Source organism: Salvelinus fontinalis, chromosome 18 (genome assembly GCF_029448725.1).
Source record: "Salvelinus fontinalis isolate EN_2023a chromosome 18, ASM2944872v1, whole genome shotgun sequence".
Lineage (NCBI taxonomy): Eukaryota > Metazoa > Chordata > Actinopteri > Salmoniformes > Salmonidae > Salvelinus > Salvelinus fontinalis.
Genome location: NC_074682.1, coordinates 5004044 through 5024289, shown reverse-complemented (window position 1 = coordinate 5024289; position 20246 = coordinate 5004044). Strand labels below are relative to the sequence as shown.

The following is a 20246-nucleotide window of genomic DNA, read 5'->3' as shown; positions in this document are numbered from 1 at the left end:
TCTGCAGCACTCCACCAATCAGGCCTTTAGGGTACAGTGGCCAGACTGAAGCCACCCTTCAGTAAAAGGCACATGACGGCCCGCTTGGAGTTTGCCAAATGGCACCTGAAGACTCTCAGACCATGAGAAACAAGATTCTCTGGTCTGATGAAACCAAGATTGAACTCTTTGGCCTGAATGTTAAGCGCCACATCTGGAGGAAACCTGGCACCATCCCTACGGTGAAGCATGGTGGTGGCAGCATCATGCTGTGGAGGTGTTTTTTTCGGCGGCAGGGACTGGGAGACTAGTCAGGATCGAGAAAAAGATGAATGGAGCAAAGTACAAAGAGATCCTTGATGACAACCTGCTCCAGAGCGCTCAGAACCTCAGACTGGAGAGAAGGTTCAAACTTCAACAGGAGTGGCTTCGGTACTAGTCTCTGAATGTCCTTGAGTGGCCCTGCCAGAGCCCGGACTTGAACCCGATCGAACATCTCAGGACAGACCTGAATAAAGCTGTGCAGCAATGCTCCCCATCCAACCTAACAGAGCTTGAGAGGATCTGCAGAGAAGAATGGGAGAAATTCCCCAACTACATGTGTGCCAAGCTTGAAGTGTCATACCCAAGAAGAGTCAAGGCTGTAATTACTGCCAAAGGTGTTTCAATAAAGTACTGCGTAAAGGGTCTGAATGCTTATGTAAATGTGATATTTCTGTTTATATTTTAAATAAAGTGGCAAACATTTCTAAAAACCTGTTTTTGCTTCGTCATTATCGGATATTGTGTGTAGATTTAGAATACAGCTGTAACCTAACAAAATGTGGAAAGACTCAAGGGGTCTGAATACTTTCCGACTGCACTGTACACACAAGTACATGCATTCACACAAGTACACACACACAGACACAAACACATCCATATAGGCTAATCTCGCACACCATATCTCTCTCCAAATGTAGAAGTTTAGGGGAAATGGTGGGACAGGACAGGTGAGGTTATCTAGATGACTTTGGATAATTGTTGTTTGTGTACGTTGCCATAAGATCAGGTGTTACACTGTACCATCCTAATGTGAAGTCCCTGTCGAAGACTTGGTAAACCAAAGATGAAAAAAGGTTTCGGTTTAAAATCAAACTGGAAGTTTAAGCCAAAACTCTACACTATCTATCTATTTGCCGATCTTCCCCTTGTCCTATTCTGTTCTCAGCCTCCCCTTGCTTCACAACACAGTGAGTGAAGTGAGTCAAAATGAGACTAAACAACAGTACAGGTACATCCGTTGTTAACCCTTTCTGTGGTTTGGACTGTAGCTGTGCATTTCCTTCATGAGACCCCGATCCCCTATCACTGATGTAGCTCGATAGATATAGTAGATTGGCGCTCTGCACTTTATAATCCTCTAGACCCCCTGCTCGCAGTCCTGTTGCATTGCCTGAAGAAGATCTGGTTGAAATGTGTTGCATGCTGTCGATGCCAACAGACCTGGCTCTTAGATGGTGACAGACAAGGGAGTCCACATGTTCAAGTCTCAACCGTATAACATTGAAATTATTTATGTCTCACCAGAGCAAACCAGAGGAGGGCTCTGGTTTGTTCAGACAATTATTAAGGCCTCTTCCTGTCAGGTCTGGTGTTATGGGCGGGCCTTAGGAGGCCTGGCCCACCCTACCGCACCTCCTTGCCTGTCCAAATTTATTTCACCTGCCTGTCCAAATGAAATATCAACAGTTCATTTGAGCGAGACACGCGCCTACAGAAAGACGCAGCAGCGCACCTCTGTCTCAGTCTGTGTAGACCATGTACAGTTGTAGTCGGAAGTTTACATACACTTATGTTGGAGTCATTAAAACACGTTTTTCAAGCACTCCACAAATTTCTTGTTAAAAAACTATACTTTTGGCAAGTCGGTTAGGACATCTATTTTGTGCATGACACAAGCAATTTTTCCAACAATTGTTTACAGACGGATTATTTTACTTATCATTCACTGTATCACAATTCCAGTGGGTCAGAAGTTTACATACACTAAGTTGACTGTGCCTTTAAACAACTTGGAAAATTCCCGAAAATGACGTCATGGCTTTAGAAGCTTCTAATAGGCTAATTGACATAATTTGAGTCAATTGGAGGTGTACCTGTGGATGTATTTCAATGCCTACCTTCAAACTCAGTGCCTCTTTGCTTGACACCATGGGGAAATCAAACTTATTGTGGGAAGCTTGTGGAAGGCTACCCGAAACGTTTGACCCAAGTTAAACAAGGCAATGCTACCAAATACTAATTGAGTGTATGTAAACTTCTGACCCACTGGGAATGTGATTAAAGAAATAAAAGCTGAAATAAGTCACTCTCTACTATTATTCTGACATTTCACATTCTTAAAATAAAATATAGATCCTAACTGACCCAAGACAGGGGATTTTTACTAGGATTAAATGTCAGGAATTGTGAAAAACTGAGTTTAAATGTATTTGGCTAAGGTGTTTGTCAACTTCCGACTTCAACCGTATCTGATGCTGTCTGGACCAGAAGAGTATGGTATGTCATACTTTTTCTGTCCAGACAGCATCAGATACATTAACTTCATATAGAAGGGGGCTGTTTCGCTCGCTCAGATGCTTTCTCTGGTGACAAACACTACATGACCCAAAGTATGTGGACACCTGCTCGTGGAACATCTCATTCCAAAATCATGGGTATTAATATGGAGATATAACAGTCTCCATTGTTCTGGGAAGGCTTTCCACTAGATGTTGGAACATTGCTGCGGAGACTTGCTTCCATTCAGCCACAAGAGCATCAGTGAGGTCGGGTGCTGATGTTGGCCGATTAGGCCTGGCTCGCAGTCGGCGTTCCAATTAATCCCAAAGGTGTTCGATGGGGTTGAGGTCAGGGCTCTGTGCAGGCCAGTCAAGTTTTTAACATCCATTGTGATTAAGTATTTTAAATATCTTTGTAGCAACACTCCCGGCTTCGATAATCGCCAAGCCTTGGTGTGAAAGAGCATAATGATCTGATGATTCCATATATCCAGTGGAAACGTCATTAAAAAAGAGCTCTCTGTCCTGACGGTTTGTCCTGAGCTCACTGGTGCGGGAAACTCTGAGGGCCCGGAACAGGCTAGTTGATGTAATGTTGCAAGTTCGCTAGCTACAGCGTCAGCTGACACAGTTGATGATTTGATACAATGTTGCACTTCACCATTAATAGCTCAAGTCAAGACAGACAGAGAGGAAGGCAGACAGGCGGAGTAGAGAGATGAATGTGAAATATTTTCGACTGTTTTTATTTGTCGACTTTAGACCTATTTACAGATTTTACTTATTTGACGATGAAGCTCTAGGCTTATTGCTGCATTGGCCTATAGGCTATCTCTGAGTTCTATGCACTCATTTCTTTAGCCGCCAATGGATCACAGTGTATCAATGTGTCCATATGGCTCTCGCCTTAGTTGAATTTTAACATTAAGATTTTTATGATAACCATGTGACAATGATTTTAAGGAACAAAAACGTAACTGGCACGCTGATTGGGAGAAATGGTTGGATAAATTGTAAACTTCCCCCAACTTGAAACTCACGAGCTGCCTAAGGTCTTTAATACCAAACCCATTTTAACAAGTTGTGAACGAGCAAGCGCGTGCACACATAGGAGGTCCCGTGAAAAAACCTGCCAGCCTATGGAAATCAAAGGCCTGTCCAACTCATTCTTTCTGGTGCCGGCTCTGCTTCCTGTACTGGGTTTAGTGAGTAACAGGGTATCATATTGTCGACTATGTGGGCATGAACTCATACATAGACACTCCTCTGCACAGGCTTAACCTATGGGCTTAAGATGACTGTCAGGAAAGATACAAGGTGCTCAATTCCTCCCTGCAGCTCCCTTCTTTCTATTTTTCTCTTTTTCTATGTGCATCTCTTCATCTCTGACACAGCAATCTGTGTGTGGATTACTTGATAGGGTGATGTCTTTTTAATTATTACATCATGCTCTCTGAGGACATCAAAAGAGAGAAGGAGTGACTGATCTGTGATGCTGCACTGTGTCTTTTGATGCAGTGGGTCTGGTCTCTAGCTGACTTGAGAGAGCTCAGGGAATTTCCCCCCGCTATCTTCTTTCGTTTCAATAGCCAACAGATGATCTGAGACGGGGCAGCGTGACACACTATCTCTTGATCTTGATCTCTCCTCTTCTCTCTCATATATATATATATATATATATATATATATATATATATATATATATATATATATATATATATATATATATATATATATATATATATATATATATCTGTCCCTCTATCTCATTATCTCTTTCTTCCACAAACACATTCACACCTACGCAGTTGCAGAGAGAAGCAACACACTCCACAAAGACATTACTGATCAACACCCACGTATTACTAATGGTAACTTATGCTCTCCACCCCATCATATATGGAACTGATATGATACATGTTGGCCATTCCAGTAGAAAAAAGAAAAGGAGAGCACTCTAGGAGCACAGATTTTTAGAACCAACGTTTCGACAGACAAGCTGTCTTTGTCAGGGTATAATGACAAACATATAATGTTCGAAACATTATATAGTTTGAAAGGACACAGGTGTGTGTAATCATGGCTGGCTGTGGCTTGACTTAATTGGTTTAGTGATATAAATAGAACATATAAAAAAAAAACATGAATGGATAACATTAGATCATAAATACAATTTGGCTACATAGGCCTGCAAACATGATTTACAATGGATAGCCAAAAACACAATAATCACAAGACTGGCTTCACATGAAACTCTACACTGAGACCGAAGGTGTCGAAACATTGGTTATAAAAGGATTGCATCTGAGCTCCCAGAGTGTGCAGCTCTTCTTATCTCTTTTCATATGTTCTTCTCTGCAAGCCAGCACCAGGCCTAAGCGGGTGTGCGTTTCATTCGCCTCCAGATTGGCCATCCCAGTAGCACAGTTTTATAGCATGAATGTTCACTCTTCTGCAGCAATACAACAGCGTGGCCTCCTGCACAGTACGCCAGGGCAAGTGTCTCTGCAAGTCTGATGGTAGTGTGCCTAAAATATACACACCTCCGGGTAGTGGGCCTAAAATGTACACACTTACGGTACAGTATCTGTGCTGTTAATAACCTGTAAGTTATTTATTTTACCGTCAATAGACAGACACTTGTTCTATACTTACTCTACTGTAAGAATGTTATAAAGCTGCAGCTAAATATAAGCCTTTATCGACATGAGTTTGATGCAGAGTAATTATTAAGGATTTATTCAACCACCAATCAATTGAACAATACAAATGGTTGCTCTGCATATTAGTTGAATATGTGGGGCCAGTACCGTAGTTGATGTCTAATCTATTACCAGTTTATAATTTAGAGCAAAATAGGCATCTTTGATATACTGAATGCTTTGCTATAATGTCCTGGTTTTCCGCTCTGCGATGTGGCCTCGCTCTCTCTGTGTGCTATCAGACCAGGCCTAACGAGGGCAGAGAGAGCGATGGACCTGCCTGCCTCCCTGACAGACTGACAGTGTTGATAGAAGCGCTGGAGTGGGAGGTGTTTGTTCTTAGATGTGGTGCCTCTGACTCATTGCAAGAATGTCAAATAGCTGCTTTGGTATTTGCTATAATTCAGACATTGCGTTGCGTTAGTGTTTTGGGCTAGTTGATCTCTAAAATGTCCTAATTAAATAATCTTTATCATCATCCTCATTGTGGAACTTCTGTCATCATAGGTAGGCTACTGTAACTATTTCCTGCATGTGTGTCTCTGTCTAAATATGTGGCTTGTGTAACATAGCATTTCACATTTTGGTTATTGTGAGAGAAATGGTATCTTGTCTATTAGGGAGTTTGTTTGTTTTTCAAAAAACATTATATATATTTTTTTTTTAAATAGTAATTAGCCGCATTTCATCTAATACATTCCCTGTATCAATTAGATGTTTTTTTAAAATTGAACTTGCACAAGAAAAGTAAATTCATGTAGATAACTTTTATGAGTTTTAGTTCTATACTGCGCGAGTGTGTGTTTTGCTCGCCCACCATTACAATTTCCTCTGTGTCTTGAGAAGTACTGCTGCCATTACTGTCAATGTGGCCTCCTCTCCTGTACCTTGCATGTGGTAACACAGCTGTAAAATTGTGATTTTTTTTTTCTTCTTCGATTTCTTCAGAGAGTTGAGAAACATACTGGTTTTCTGGATGTTATGTTGAACAACAGTTGGCCGTGTGAAAGCGCCTGTTTACGGCTGCCCCAATGGCATCTTTGCCATGTCTGATTGTTGCTAAGTAAAGGCATTCAGATATTTTGAATGTGTACATTTGACATTCTATCCAAATCGTTCCCCCCTTTAGTATCACCCCTTTAATTCATCTGAAATACGGTTCAAAATACTTAGCCATTTTACTAATTTAACTGTCCCCCACGAGGAAATCGGGGAGGTGACTGTGCATCTGTCTCTCTCCGAATGGACGTTAGTCACATGTGATATCTCAGACACCACTGGCCCGATTAGGACGGAACTTGGGTGAGGGATGCGTTTAGCCATAGAGATTCGGCCTTTCCAAAATGACACCGAATGGCCCAAGGCGGGAGCTATAGTAATTAACAAAAATGTGGTAGTCACATGCAACTCTCAATTGACCCGGGGGGGGGGGGGGGCGCTGCATAATTTGTGGGGTACGGCATGTTTACCGTTGCCATCAAATCAAATTTTATTTCTCACATGCGCCGAATACAACAGGTGTACCGAATACCTTTCAGTGAAACGCTTACTCACAAGCCCTTAACCAACAATGCAGTTTTAAGAAAAACAAGTGTGAAGTAAAAAATAAAAAAACAAATAACAAATAATTCAAGAGCAGCAGTAAAATAACAGTAGCGGGGCTATATACAGGGGTTACCGGTACAGAGTCAATGTGCGGGGGCACAGGTTAGTCGAGGTAATTGAGGTAATATGTACATGTAGGTAGCGGTAAAGGGACTATTGCATAGATAATAAACAGAGAGTAGCAGCAGCGTAAAAGAGGGGTTGTGTCCGTGTAGCCAAATAGTCCGGGTAGCCATTTTGGTTAGCATTTCCTTGTTGTTTTATCATTGCATTGCATGTCAGATTCCTCAAGATCAATAATAGTGAGTCGCTCCTTCTCCTCTCCACCATTTAAAATCAACAAAATATGCATAATTCCCTTTTTTTTTCAGAAATCTTTTTAGCTGTAGTGATGAATTCATTTACTGTCATATGGGGCCCATGTGGTTTCTTCTCCTTTTCGTAGATTGGTATTTTATTTCCTTGGAAGTCATCATGTCTGTGCAAATCTCCTAACCTCAAAAATATTGTCAGAGTATAATTTAGGTTTATAATGAAATCAAAATGTTTGAGTGAACCAATTTCCCTTTTAGAATGTCATTTTAATAATAGAGTTTGAAAAACATACAGTGAGTTCCAAAAGTAATTGGGCAGTGACACATGGTGTTTTGTCTCTGTACTCCAGAATTTAGGATTATAAATGATACAATATGAGGTTAAAGTGCAGACTTCCAGCTTTAATTTTCATCGATATCGGATGGCACTAACAAATGACATCACTTTTTGTACATAGTCCCCCATTTTAGGGAACTAAAAGTATTTTGAGAAATTCACATAATTGTCACCCTTGATACAAATGAGCAAAAAAAGACTGTAAAACATTTTGGGAAATGATATTATTTTGTACAAATACAATTGCTCAGAGAAAGAGTTTTGTTTTTAAAAGTTATTTTTAAAAAATCTCAAAAATGTTGTGGTCAAAATGATTGGCACCCCTGTTTTCAGTACTCTAGCACCCTGCTCTTGCGAGGATAATGACACTGGCCTTTTTTATAAATGTTTTATTGAGATTGGAGAACACGTTGGGAGGGATCTTAGACCATTCTTTCATACAGAATTTTTCCAGATCCTTTATATCCTTAATCTGCGCTTATGGACTGCACTCTTCAATTCAAACCACAGGTTTTCAATGGGGTTCATGTCTGGAGATTTGAGATCGCCCTTGCAAAACGTTGATTTTCTGGTCAATTATTTCTTTGTGGATGTTGATTTGTGCTTGTACTTATTGTCTTGCTGGAAGATCCACTTGCGGCCAAGTTTAAGCCTCCTGGCAGAGTCAACCAGGTTTCAGGCTCAAATGTCCTGTTACTTGGTATAGTTCATGATGTCGTTGACCTTGAAAAGGGCCCCACGACAGTGGAAGCAAACTAGCCCCATAACATCGAAGATCCACCACCATATTTTACCACCAAATATGGTCAAATATATATATATTTTTCATCAATTATGGTCAAATATGGTGGTGCATATTGGATGTTATTGGGCTCTTTTGTTCTCCAATCTCATAAAACATTTTAGAAAAAATATTGTTGTCGTTATCCTCACAAGGGTAGGGTGCTGGAGTACTGAAAACAGGTTGTGCCAATCATTGTTAGATTTGAAGAAAAAAAAATACTTCTTAAACGAGATCTCTTTCTCTGAGCAGGTGTATTGGTATAAAATCATTTCAGGGGCCTTTATCTCATTTATGAACGGTACCAATGTAATTATGACTTATACCAATATTAATGATTAATGGGATAATTGACTTTTCAAAAGTTTTGCTAATAATGCATTTGTATAGCTTTATAATGACGGACTGACAGAGAACGGAGTAGGCTGCAGAATTGTTTTATATTTAAACACTTTTCAAAATACAAATGATTTTCATCTATTTTTTAGTCAAATTTAACGTCAACTTGGTCGCCACACCACATGATATAATATCTTGCTACAGTACAGTATATGTATATGTGCAGTATATGTATATGTACAGTAAATGTATATGTACAGTATATGGCTCCAGAGTTAGACTTGGTAGCTCCTACTGTGTCTCCCTTCACTGAGATCTAGCTGAACTGTGGAAAGACAGAGAGACCACATTTACATTCCTTTTACAGGGGATGAAACTGTGATCCAATCTGTTTCCTGAAACGACGGGAGATAGAGAGGTACAACTATATGGCCCATGTTGCAGCGTGTTGTTGAGACGAGACTCTTATCCCTGCTGGGATTTCTCTGTAAGACATACTGTACGCCCCAAATCACACCCTACTCACTATATAGCGCACTACTTTTGACCAGGGCCCATAAGGCTCTGGTCAAAAGTAGTGCGCTATGTAGGGAGTAGGGTGCCATTTTGGGCTCCGCCAATACAGTCAGCTCCAACCTACCAGTGAGAGGGAGAACTTTGGTCTGGTCCACATTACCTCCCAAATTGGATGACATTTTTCTCTCCTATAACAGTGATTGACACTGTACGGCATGTGCTGTCATTAAAGCAGCATCGCACAACCTGGCCTGGGGATTGCTTTCATTAGTTGCACACTTGATTTATTTGTTTGGATAGCGAGTGCATTCTTCACAAACTCTTTTCTATTGGGTAAGAACCAATAAATCCAAGAGAGGCTGAACAGTGCAGGGGGCTAGGAAGGAGAAGACAGGAGAGAAGGAGAAAAAGAGAGAAGGAGATGAGAGGAATTGGAGAATAGAACACAACTGAGAACACAGGACAACTGTCATTTTGCATGTTTCGTTTGATGGGATTGTAACCTTTTGTCACGCTACCCTGCTGCATCATGGCTGAGGCTGTCGATCAGTGAGTCCTCAAGGGGACTGTTTGGATGACTGTCTGAGAACAAGAACACTCACCATATTAATATTTACATCACTGTGCTGACACCAACTTCAGTGATCAGACAGACAGAGGAGATGCCCAGCAACTCTGCCCAGCACATCCTCATTTTGACTCTTCAAAGTCTTTATAGGAGTTACCTCACACTCTCAGCTCGTAGCAGAGCAGGAAAACAGCTCCCTCTGTGCTTCTAATATCTGGTACGGCAGTGAAGAGTAATCTTGTTGAACACGGAGTTCGTGACTAGTGAATTTAGCGTGGGGGGGCCTTGTGAACCATGCTCCCTGCATGTCAGCCGGAGCATGCATTTACTGTGAGAGAGCAGAGCGAAACTGAGGACGCTGGAAATGAAATAGCTGCAAGTCTGGGCTGCCCCTGGAGCCCACCGGCCCACTTCTCCACGACAGTCAAAGCATCACAGTCATAGTCATAAAGGTCACGTCTGAATTTAGTCACCTCAGCTCTTCTGTATATGCAGTCAGTGAGAATGATGCAGGTGTGTCTCGTCTTGACTACTCATTTGACCAATCATATTATTCTTCTAAAATGGCAGCGGGTTCCCCAAACATGAACTCATCTGCTTACTCACCGCGTGTGAACACAATCACATAACGTAAGACAAAAACCTAAGGGGTTATTTCACTTTTTTTTTTTTTTAAATAAGAGAATAGAAATCTAGTCATACCTGGAGTCATTCCTTGGAGATGTAAATATAGAACGGCTTCATCAATATCCATTTACAATGTACTCGTAGCAAAGCCGCAAGTAATTCACTTGTATATGAACTGAATACAGGCCAGTGATTCATTCCATGACTTCATAACAGTAAATACATCATAGAACATCTCGTTCAAAGTGTGTACACATGCTGTAGTCGACAAATCCCTCCCTGAGTTCTCATTTGATAAGGTATCAACTTTTGTGTTCATGTTGTATGTTGTGTGTTTGTTTAACTAAATACATTTTTTGCCTTCATTTGATGTCACACGAACAGCAGGAGATTCAAACAATAAATACACGAGGAAACAAACTGTAGGATGACATTTTTACTTTGCCAACACTGGCAAATATCAGTGCCAATTCAGCACATACTGTATCTAGTGGAAAATACTGTCAAAGTCACACACATCGGAGCTTCGTCTTTAGTGAAGGGTTATATGCAATGTTGTATGTAAACCCATCAAAGTGACTGGTTCTATGCAGTGCTAGACACATCAAAGTGAAGGGTTCTATGCAGTGCTAGACACATCAAAGTGAAGGGTTCTATGCAGTGCTAGACACATCAAAGTGAAGGGTTCTATGCAGTGCTAGACACATCAAAGTGAAGGGTTCTATGCAGTGCTAGACACATCAAAGTGAAGGGTTCTATGCAGTGCTAGACACATCAAAGTGAAGGGTTCTATGCAGTGCTAGACACATCAAAGTGAAGGGTTCTATGCAGTGCTAGTCACATCAAAGTGAAGGGTTCTATGCAGTGCTAGACACATCAAAGTGAAGGGTTCTATGCAGTGCTAGACACATCAAAGTGAAGGGTTCTATGCAGTGCTAGTCACATCAAAGTGAAGGGTTCTATGCAGTGCTAGACACATCAAAGTGAAGGGTTCTATGCAGTGCTAGACACATCAAAGTGAATGTGTGGTTCTATGTGGTAATGATTAGATATTGCCAATGCGGTCATAGCGAAGCTGAAAAGGTTCCCCACTTTATATATCAATGCCATTTAGCAGACGCTTTTATCCAAAGCATCTGAAAGTCACGCCTGCATATATTTTACATATGGGTGGGCCCATTGAACCCACTACCCTGGCATTACAAGGGGGGGGGGGGATGCAATTTCAGAATATGGAAACGTCCCTGTCATACCCAGTGAAAGTTGCAGACCTGAATTTTATAGTTTATGAACTGTTTTTGTGTGGCTTTGTTTCAAGTGACTTACACCGTTTTTCATAGAGAAACACAAACATATATTTTCATGTGCCAACCCTGTGCCTCAAAGAGCTCCCTGTTAAAAAGTAAAGTTCTGTGCAATGATGTATATAAACCCATCAAAGTCAATGTATGGTTCTATGTGGTAATGATTAGATATTGCCAATCAGAGGGAGGGGAATGAGATAGAAAGAGAGAGACCTCAGAGGAGTTTGGGAAATAAGAGTCTACAGTTGAAATCCCCTGCATGTGTTTGTGATCCACATGAATTGTCTCCATGATGGGAAAAAGTGGCTTATACGGTCCCTCTCAGATTTGTGTGTGTGTGTGTGTGTTTGATAATCATTCATTGTCTCCACGACGGGGAAAAGTGGCACTGGATTCAATAGCACTCGCACACTTTGATGTGTTGTACTCTGCTGTTTAATACACTCTCCAGTTATTCCTGTGCAGTTTGCCTTTTAAAATGTTCTCTCACTGTGTTAGATATGTCAGTGACGCAATGTCAAAAATATAGAGCAGATAAAATTACCTTTAACTGATAAACCTCCTTCTCTCTCTCTCTCTCTCTCTCTCGACAGTGGACATTGAGCAGGCCAGTTCGCTGGGCTCGGAGGGGAAGGATGATGATAAGGTGGGTTTGTGGAGCCTAGAAGTCCAGGACTATCAGGACAGCCTGGACAAGACCAGTCTGACCCCCAGCGAGGGAGAGGGTGACGGGGAGGGGACTGAGCCAGCAGGCAGCCCCAGCCCTAGGGGCCTCTCAACTCGGCCCCACAACCTAAGCCTCAGCCCCAGCCCCAGAGGGGGCCACTGGGCAGAGGGGGCCGAGGAGGAGAGCCCTGGGAGTGGGCTAACCATGGAGGACAAGGATGGAGAGAGGGAGCAGGGATCACTCAAGACCTATAGTAAGCTTATCAACAAAGGTCACACTTTTTCTTCTTCAGTCTTGGTTTGTCCCTATTCTTATATGGACAGACTACGTAAACATGGATGGTTCCGTAGATCTTTCATGATACAACGGGATGCGTGATATAACGAGCAGTATTAGTTCCGGTGCTTTGGACAAATCACGATTCCGCAGGTTTTTGTATCTTTCGAATTTTGGAAGGGGAGGGGACATTTGGTCCATAGACTTACCTGCAACTTAAAAGAAAAAGGGTGGAGCTTTTCGTTCCGCTTCCGATACTCGTTCTATGCCTTCTCTTAACACATATGATCCAGAACTTAATTGAGCATCTGACCAATTATGCAAGTTTTAGTTCTGGGTTAACCGAGATTTGTTTGTCCCAAATATCCCAGTTGGCACCCTATAGCGCACTACTACCACAGAGCTTTGGTCAAAAGTAGTGTACTATACTGAACAAAAATATAAACGCAACATGTAAAGTGTTCCATGAGCTGAAATAAAAGATCCCAGAAATGTCCCAGATGCACAAAAAGCTTATTTCTCAAAACTGTTTTGCACAAATTTGTTTACATCCATATTAAATGAGCATTTCTCCTTTACCAAGATAATCCATCAACCTGACAGGTGTGGCATATCAAAAAGCTGATTCAACACCTTGTGCAATAAAAGGTCACTCTAAAATGTGCCGTTCTGTCACACAACACGATGCCACAAATGTCTCAAGTTTGTGCAATTAGCATGCTGACTGCAGGAATGTCCACCAGCGCTGTTGCCAGAGAATTTAATGTTCCTTTCTCTACCATACGCCACCTCCAATGTCATTTTAGAGAATTTGGCAGTATGTCCAACTGGCCTCACAACCGCACACCACGTGTTTGGCAGTGTGTGGGCTAGCGGTTTGATGTCAACGTGATGAACAGATGCCCCATGGTGGTGGTGGGGTTCTGGTATGGGCAGGCATAAGCTATGGACAACAAACACAATTGCATTTTATTGATTGCAATTTTAATGCACAGCGATACCGTGACGAGATCCTGAGGCCAATTGTCGTGCCATTCATCCGGCGCCATCATCTCATGTTTCAGCATCCTAATGCATGGCCCCATGTCACAAGGATCTGTACACAATTTCTGGAAGCTGAAAATGTCCCAGTTCTTCCATGGCCTGCACACTCACCAGACATGTCACGCATTGAGCATGTTTGGGATGCTCTGGATTTACGTGTACAACAGTGTGTTCCAATTCCAGCCAATATCCAGCAACTTCACACAGCCATTGAAGAACAGTGGGAAAACATTCCAGGCTGATCAACTCTAAAAGGAGATGTGTCGCGCTGCATGAGGCAAATGGTGGTCACACCAGATACCGACTGGTTTTCTGATCCACTCCCCACCTTTTTTTTAAGGTATCTGTGACCAACAGATTAATATTTGTATTCCCAGTCATGTCGAATCCATAGATTACGGCCTAATACATTTATTTCAATTGACTGATCCCCTTATAAGAACTGTAACTCAGTAAAATCGTTGAAATTGTTGCATGTTGTTTTTAGATAGTTGTTCAGTATATATAAGGTATTAAGTGCCATTTAAGATACAACCGTAGTCGTTGAATATGCTGCAGCATGACAAAAGAGTCATCCCACCACAATGTCACAATATTTCCATGCACCAAAGAGGTGATGTTACCGTCCCGAAATCAGAATGGAGCAGAATCTGAGAGGCTTTCCCTTTCATTTTGCTCAGAGACACACACACACACACTCACTTTCCCTTTTATTTAGATAGGAGATCATAGGCTCACACAGCTCGCCTCCTAACAATCACTTGTTGCTCCCTTTTCTCTTTCTTTCTTTCTTTCTCTCTTTCTCTCTCTCTCTCATACACACACACTCTTTCTCTCTCACTTGTATAAACGCACGCACACACACACACACACACACACACACACACACAATCTCTCTCTCTCTCTCCCCCGTTCTCTCCCTCTCACCTCATGTGATTTGGCTGTGCCTGACGAATGCAAAGCCCAGTTTTTACAACACTCAACCACACAGGCTCTTCCCTCGCCACATGAAGAACGGATCAAAAATATGCCAACATCTGCAAACATTTGAAAAAAACTTCCTCAAAGTCTGTCACAGGCAGGCAGCTCAGTGCAGAGCAGAGCACTCTGATTGTGATAGAAAGCAAAGCGCCCTCTCGTCTCTCGTCTTCTCTTCACATTACATTACATCTGTGGGTTTCTATGCCAGTTACTACACTCAAGGTCAATGAGAAAAGCTTCTTGGCTAGTCTTGCGGATGCCCAGAGCAGACAACTTCTCTCTTTCATAGTTGTTCATAAAATTCAAAACACGGTATAACTATGTATTTTATCTTAGAGTGTTAAACAATGACTAAAACATTGCAAGCACAAGGGTGAAATATTCTCTAGATAGTGCACTGCATTCGACCAGAGTAGTGCACTTCATAGGAAATAATGTCATTGTGAATGTGCCCTCTGTCTGTCTGTTCTATTTTGTTTACTATATGGAACCAGACCAGTTGACTATTAATGAAATTCACTACACATAAAATACTGTCTTTTGGGATTTGCTCACAGTCTCTGTTCATAACATATCATTACATCATATTTAAGCAATATGGCATGAGAGCCTATGGTTTATTTGTTGGGTGTCCTTAGACACAGCACACGATTTTATCCCCTATCCCTCTTTTTTCCCAGCAGGTCAGAGGTCAGACAGTCAGGCCCTGGAGGACATGGCCCACTATGACTTCCTGGTGCAGCTGAGAAAGGCATCCTCCCACCACCCGGCCTCCCACCACTACCACCAGCACCATCAGCCCCCTAACGGCAGCGCTACAGCCCCAGCCATGTATCACCCTGGCAGCCTGAACCTCCACGATGACCCCCTTCCCATCTGGTCTCCTGGGACGCAGCGCTCACCTGAGGGACAAGGTACTGTAGGCTACTCTTTGCCTGCTTTGACGCAAACACACTGCATGTCTCGATCTACTGCATGCCAATAAGGCTAGTTTTCCAGGTAGACTACTGTCTGCTTTCACTCAAACACCTTTCTCGTAATCTCTATTTATACGGCCGGTAAGGCTTTCTACAAGAATCGTAGAGCTACTTTTTTTCAAAATTGCAGGGGGAAAGAATATGAAGGCTATCTTTAGAGGCCAATAGATATACGTGCAGTTGAAATCGGAAGTTTACATACACCGTAGCCAAATACATTTAAACTCAGTTTTTCACAATTCCTGACATTTAATCCCAGTAAAAATCCCCTGTCTTAGGTCAGTTAGGATCACCACTTTATTTTAAGAATGTGAAATGTCAGAATAATAGTAGAGAGAATGATTTATTTCAGCTTTTATTTCTTTCATCGTATTCCCAGTGGGTCAGAAGTTTACATACACTCAATTAGTATTTGGTAGCATTGCCTTTAAATTGTTTAACTTGGGTCAAACGTTTCAGGTAGCCTTCCACAAGCTTCCCACAATAAGTTGGTTTGTAGGCCGCCTTGCTCGCACACACTTTTTCAGTTCTGCCCACACAATTTCTATGGGATTGAGGTTTGTGATGGCAACTCCAATACCTTGACTTTGTTGTCCTTAAGCCATTTTGCAGCAACTTTGGAAGTATGCTTAGGGTCATTGTCCATTTGGAAGACCCATTTGCGACCAAGCTTTAACTTCCTGACTGATGTCTTAAGATGTTGCTTCAATATATCCACATCATTTTCCTACCTCATGATGCCATCTATTTTGTGAACCGCACCAGTCCCTCCTGCAGCAAAGCACCCCCAAAACATGATGCTGCCACCCCCGTGCTTCACGGTTTGATTGGTGTTCTTAGGCTTGCAAGCCTCCCCTTTTTCCTCCAAACATAACAATGGTCATTATGGCCAAACAGTTCCATTTTTGTTTCATTTGATGAGAGGACATTTCTCCAAAAAGTGTGATCTTTGTCCCCATGTGCAGTTGCAAACCGTAGTCTGGCTTTTTCATGGCAGTTTTGGAGCAGTGGCTTCTTCCTTGCTGACTGGCCTTTCAGGTTATGTCAATATAGGACTAGTTTTACTGTGGATATAGATACTTTTGTACCTGTTTCCTCCAGCATCTTCACAAGGTCCTTTGCTGTTGTTCTGGGATTGATTTGCTCTTTTCGCACCAAAGTACGTTCATCTCTGGAGACAGAACGCGTCTCCTTCCTGAGCGGTATGACAGCTGCATGGTCCCATGGTGTTTATACTTGCATACTATTGTTTGTAGAGATGAACGTGGTACCTTCAGGCATTTGGAAATTGTTCCCAAGGATGAACCAGACTTGTGGAGGTCTACAATTTTTTTTCTGAGGTCTTGGCTGATTTCTTTTGATTTTCCCATGATGTCAAGCAAAGAGGCACTGAGTTTGAAGGTAGACCTTGAAATACATCCACAGGTACACCTCCAATTGACTCAAACGATGTCAATTAGCCTATCAGAAACTTCTAAAGCAAGCTCTTTAAATGCATAGTCAATTGAGTGTTTGTAAACTTCTGACCCACTAGAATTGTGATACAGTGAATTATACGTAAAATAATCTGTCTGTAAACAATTGTTGGAAAAATGACTTGTGTCATGCACAAAGTAGATGTCCTAACCGACCTGCCAAAATCTATAGTTTGTTAACAAGAAATTTGTGGAGTGGTTGAAAAACGAGTTTTAATGTCTCCAACATAAGTGTATGTAAACTTCCGACTTGAACTGTATGTAGATATAGTTTGAGGACTGGACATTGTATCTTCCTGAAGGTTTAGTTCACCCTCTCTCTCTCTGGTGTGTGTGCACCCTAGATGGCATCCCTCTGAGTCCTGATGCTACGAGGAACCTTCAGGCATGTCCTTTCTGCCAGCGCCCCTACCACCTCGGTGCGTCTCTACGCGAGCACATCAAGTTCTGCCATGAGCGGGACGGGGGGCACATGGTGTGCCCGGTCTGTGGGTACACTGCCCGCTATAGGGCACAGATGGAACGACACATGGCACTGCACAGTCAGGTGGAGGATAAGGTGAGACACTGGAAGAAATATAAAATCATTCTTTTGGAGTCCATCTACTTCAAGGTGGCACTCTTTTGAATGGTCTTTTGAGCTGGATCTGAGCCAGCGATCTCAAGTGAATTCTTCATCTTTTGTAGGCAGGCCCACTGATTTGACTGTATGTATGGCTATGTCTGTGTGTGATTGGTGCAGCACCCTGTGTCCGACCACGGCATAGAGAGCAGGAAGTTCAAGTGTCTCCAGTGTGGGAAAGCCTTCAAGTACAAACACCATCTCAAGGAGCACCTCCGCATCCACAGTGGTAAGGATAAAGGAACATCCAAATCAATCCTGTCAACTTTACGTCGTGTCAGATAAGGTACTGTAGGTTCAGAAGAATCTTATATAGGTCGCGCCTTATGTACAACAGGGTTATTATTAAGGATAGGTGGGTAAGAGGGTAGAATTAAGAGCAGGAGATCATGATCTGCTCTATGAAGTCTATTCTGTTTTTTTGGGGAAAATGAAATGTTTTCTGAACTGTCGTATCTTGGATTGATATTCCCTATCTGCGCTTCTTCCTTTAGGCGAGAAACCGTACGAGTGCTCCAATTGCAAGAAGCGTTTCTCTCACTCCGGCTCCTACAGCTCACACCTCAGCAGTAAGAAGTGCCTGGCCGGAGGAGGAGGAGGCAGCGGAGGAGGAGGAGGGGGCAGTGGAGGAGGAGAAGGCAGCGGAGGAGGGGGGAGCTATAACAACGGACATGGCCACCATGGGGCCTACTACTCCTCCCCTGCGTCGCCCTCTGCAGGTAGTGGAAGGAACAGCAGTGGGATGGGCTCTCCCTACCCTCCCCACACCCAGGAGGAACGTCCTCCAATGGGGTTAGAGAGGAACCTGTATCTCCCTAGAGACCATGGTACGCGTCTCCTCCGGGGCCAGGACCTAGGCTGGGAGTTGGGCCGGCGGTGGGACCCCACGCCAGAGCGTTTTCTCCGGGCCAGTGTGTTCAAGGACACCACCCTGCTGCCGTACCTACATGCCGGCACCAGGGGAAAGTTTGAGCAGATGCTGCAGGAGATGCTGCACAGGGAGGAGGGAGGGTCTGGCTCAGCCAGGGAGGAGGGGAGACTGGGGGTTCACAATGGAGGGAGAGACGGGAAGGCATCACCGGAGGCTCCGTTGAAACTAAAACGCGACCGTGCCGGCTCGGGTGATGGCCAGGGGGTAGGTGGAGGGGTAACATGTCGTTGGTGCTCCCAGCTCTTTCCCAGCCCCGCCATCCTACTCCAGCACGAGCGCTACCTCTGTAAGATTTACCAAGAGGCCATGGAGGAGTCTGAGGATCCTCACAGCAAAAAACACCTCTCTCCCCTCTACTTCTCCACCAGACCCCCTCTCCACCCACCACCATCACTAGATAACCACAAACCCCCAGCGATGACCAACGGTTTCCCGAAAGACAAGTCTCCTCTCCAGAGACCCAGCTGGAACTCTGTCCCTCAGCAGCTGCTGGTTGCCATGCACTCCCCCCTCCCGCCCAGCCCAGACTCACTTGCCACGAGGTCCCATTGGTCCAGCCAGGAGAGTGGCAGGAGTGGCGGCAGCCCTGGCCAACCAGCACCAACCAGCCCTGCTACAGAAATGTCATCCCCTCCCCCATTGGGGCGAAGACGGGTCCCCTCTTCAGGGTTCGGCTCGCACCTCTGCCTGGACCTGTCCTCTGCCGTCCTCACCACTCCTGCAAGCCGAGCCGCCCCCCAGGGAAGGACCCACCGGTCGTATAGCTCCGAGAATGACCAACCCCTGGATCTCTCCCTCCCCAAGCCCCAGGAGGGGAAAGCCCTAGAGGACAGCAAGCCCTATAATGGAAACCCTCACTGGGAAGAGAAGAGACAGAAGACCCAGAGAGACCCAGCAGAGAACCAGCACCACCGGAGGCTGAGCGTCCGTCTCAGTCCACCTCCTCACCAGGTAGAGTAGCTGCTACATGTGCAGTAGCTAATGGGGATCCTAATAAAGTAAACCATGTGTGTGTGCAGATGTGGGGCAGGAAGAGGGGGTACTATTTATGTCTGACTATGGACTGTTGTTTGTTTTGTGCTGTGTTTCTATGCAGTTTCTGTATTTCATGTGTGAGCACTGGTAAGAATTCCCGCCTTAAACCTCAATCTACAGTAATCTACTCTAATCCCACCAGCATCCTGCAGTCTACAGCGGCGCTCATATCGCCGGGGGTTCCATCTACAGTGCCTATCCTCTGTTTAACCCTATGATGCTTGCTGGGCTAGCTGGCTCGGGGCATGACGGGGTCCCCTCCCTGCCCCTCGGCCGTCCAGTTCGCAACCAGGGATTCCTCTCACCCATGACCTACATGATGGAGTCAGACACAGACGCTGTGCTGAAGAGGATCCACCAGGAGAGACGAGCATTAATGGTCAAATTTATGTTTTTTTCTCAGATGGGCTGACAAATACTGTACATGCTACTTCCAACAGTGTAACTGTATTTCATGTCACCTCCAAGCGTAGATATTCCAAGCAATGGATTTCACATTGATCTTGTCATGAAAAACAAGGCTTGACCTAGTTACGTCAACCAGTTGGTTGATGTCTTCTCAGTCAGAACAAGTAAACAACTAGAAAATAACACCATCAAGATGTCATGTGCCAAAGGTTTGC

The 20246-nt window shown here is 43.6% G+C and overlaps 1 protein-coding gene across 1 annotated transcript in view; it reads left to right on the top strand.

The window, feature by feature from the left end:
• Positions 1-20246, top strand: part of LOC129814840 (zinc finger E-box-binding homeobox 2-like) — a 52497-nt gene that overhangs the window by 30583 nt on the left and 1668 nt on the right. The window contains exons 2-7 of the mRNA XM_055867916.1: positions 12209-12535; positions 15264-15497; positions 17380-17594; positions 17778-17886; positions 18152-19539; positions 19766-20002. Coding sequence (XP_055723891.1) covers positions 12209-12535; positions 15264-15497; positions 17380-17594; positions 17778-17886; positions 18152-19539; positions 19766-20002 — 2510 coding nt within the window. The remainder of the gene's footprint in view (positions 1-12208; positions 12536-15263; positions 15498-17379; positions 17595-17777; positions 17887-18151; positions 19540-19765; positions 20003-20246) is intronic.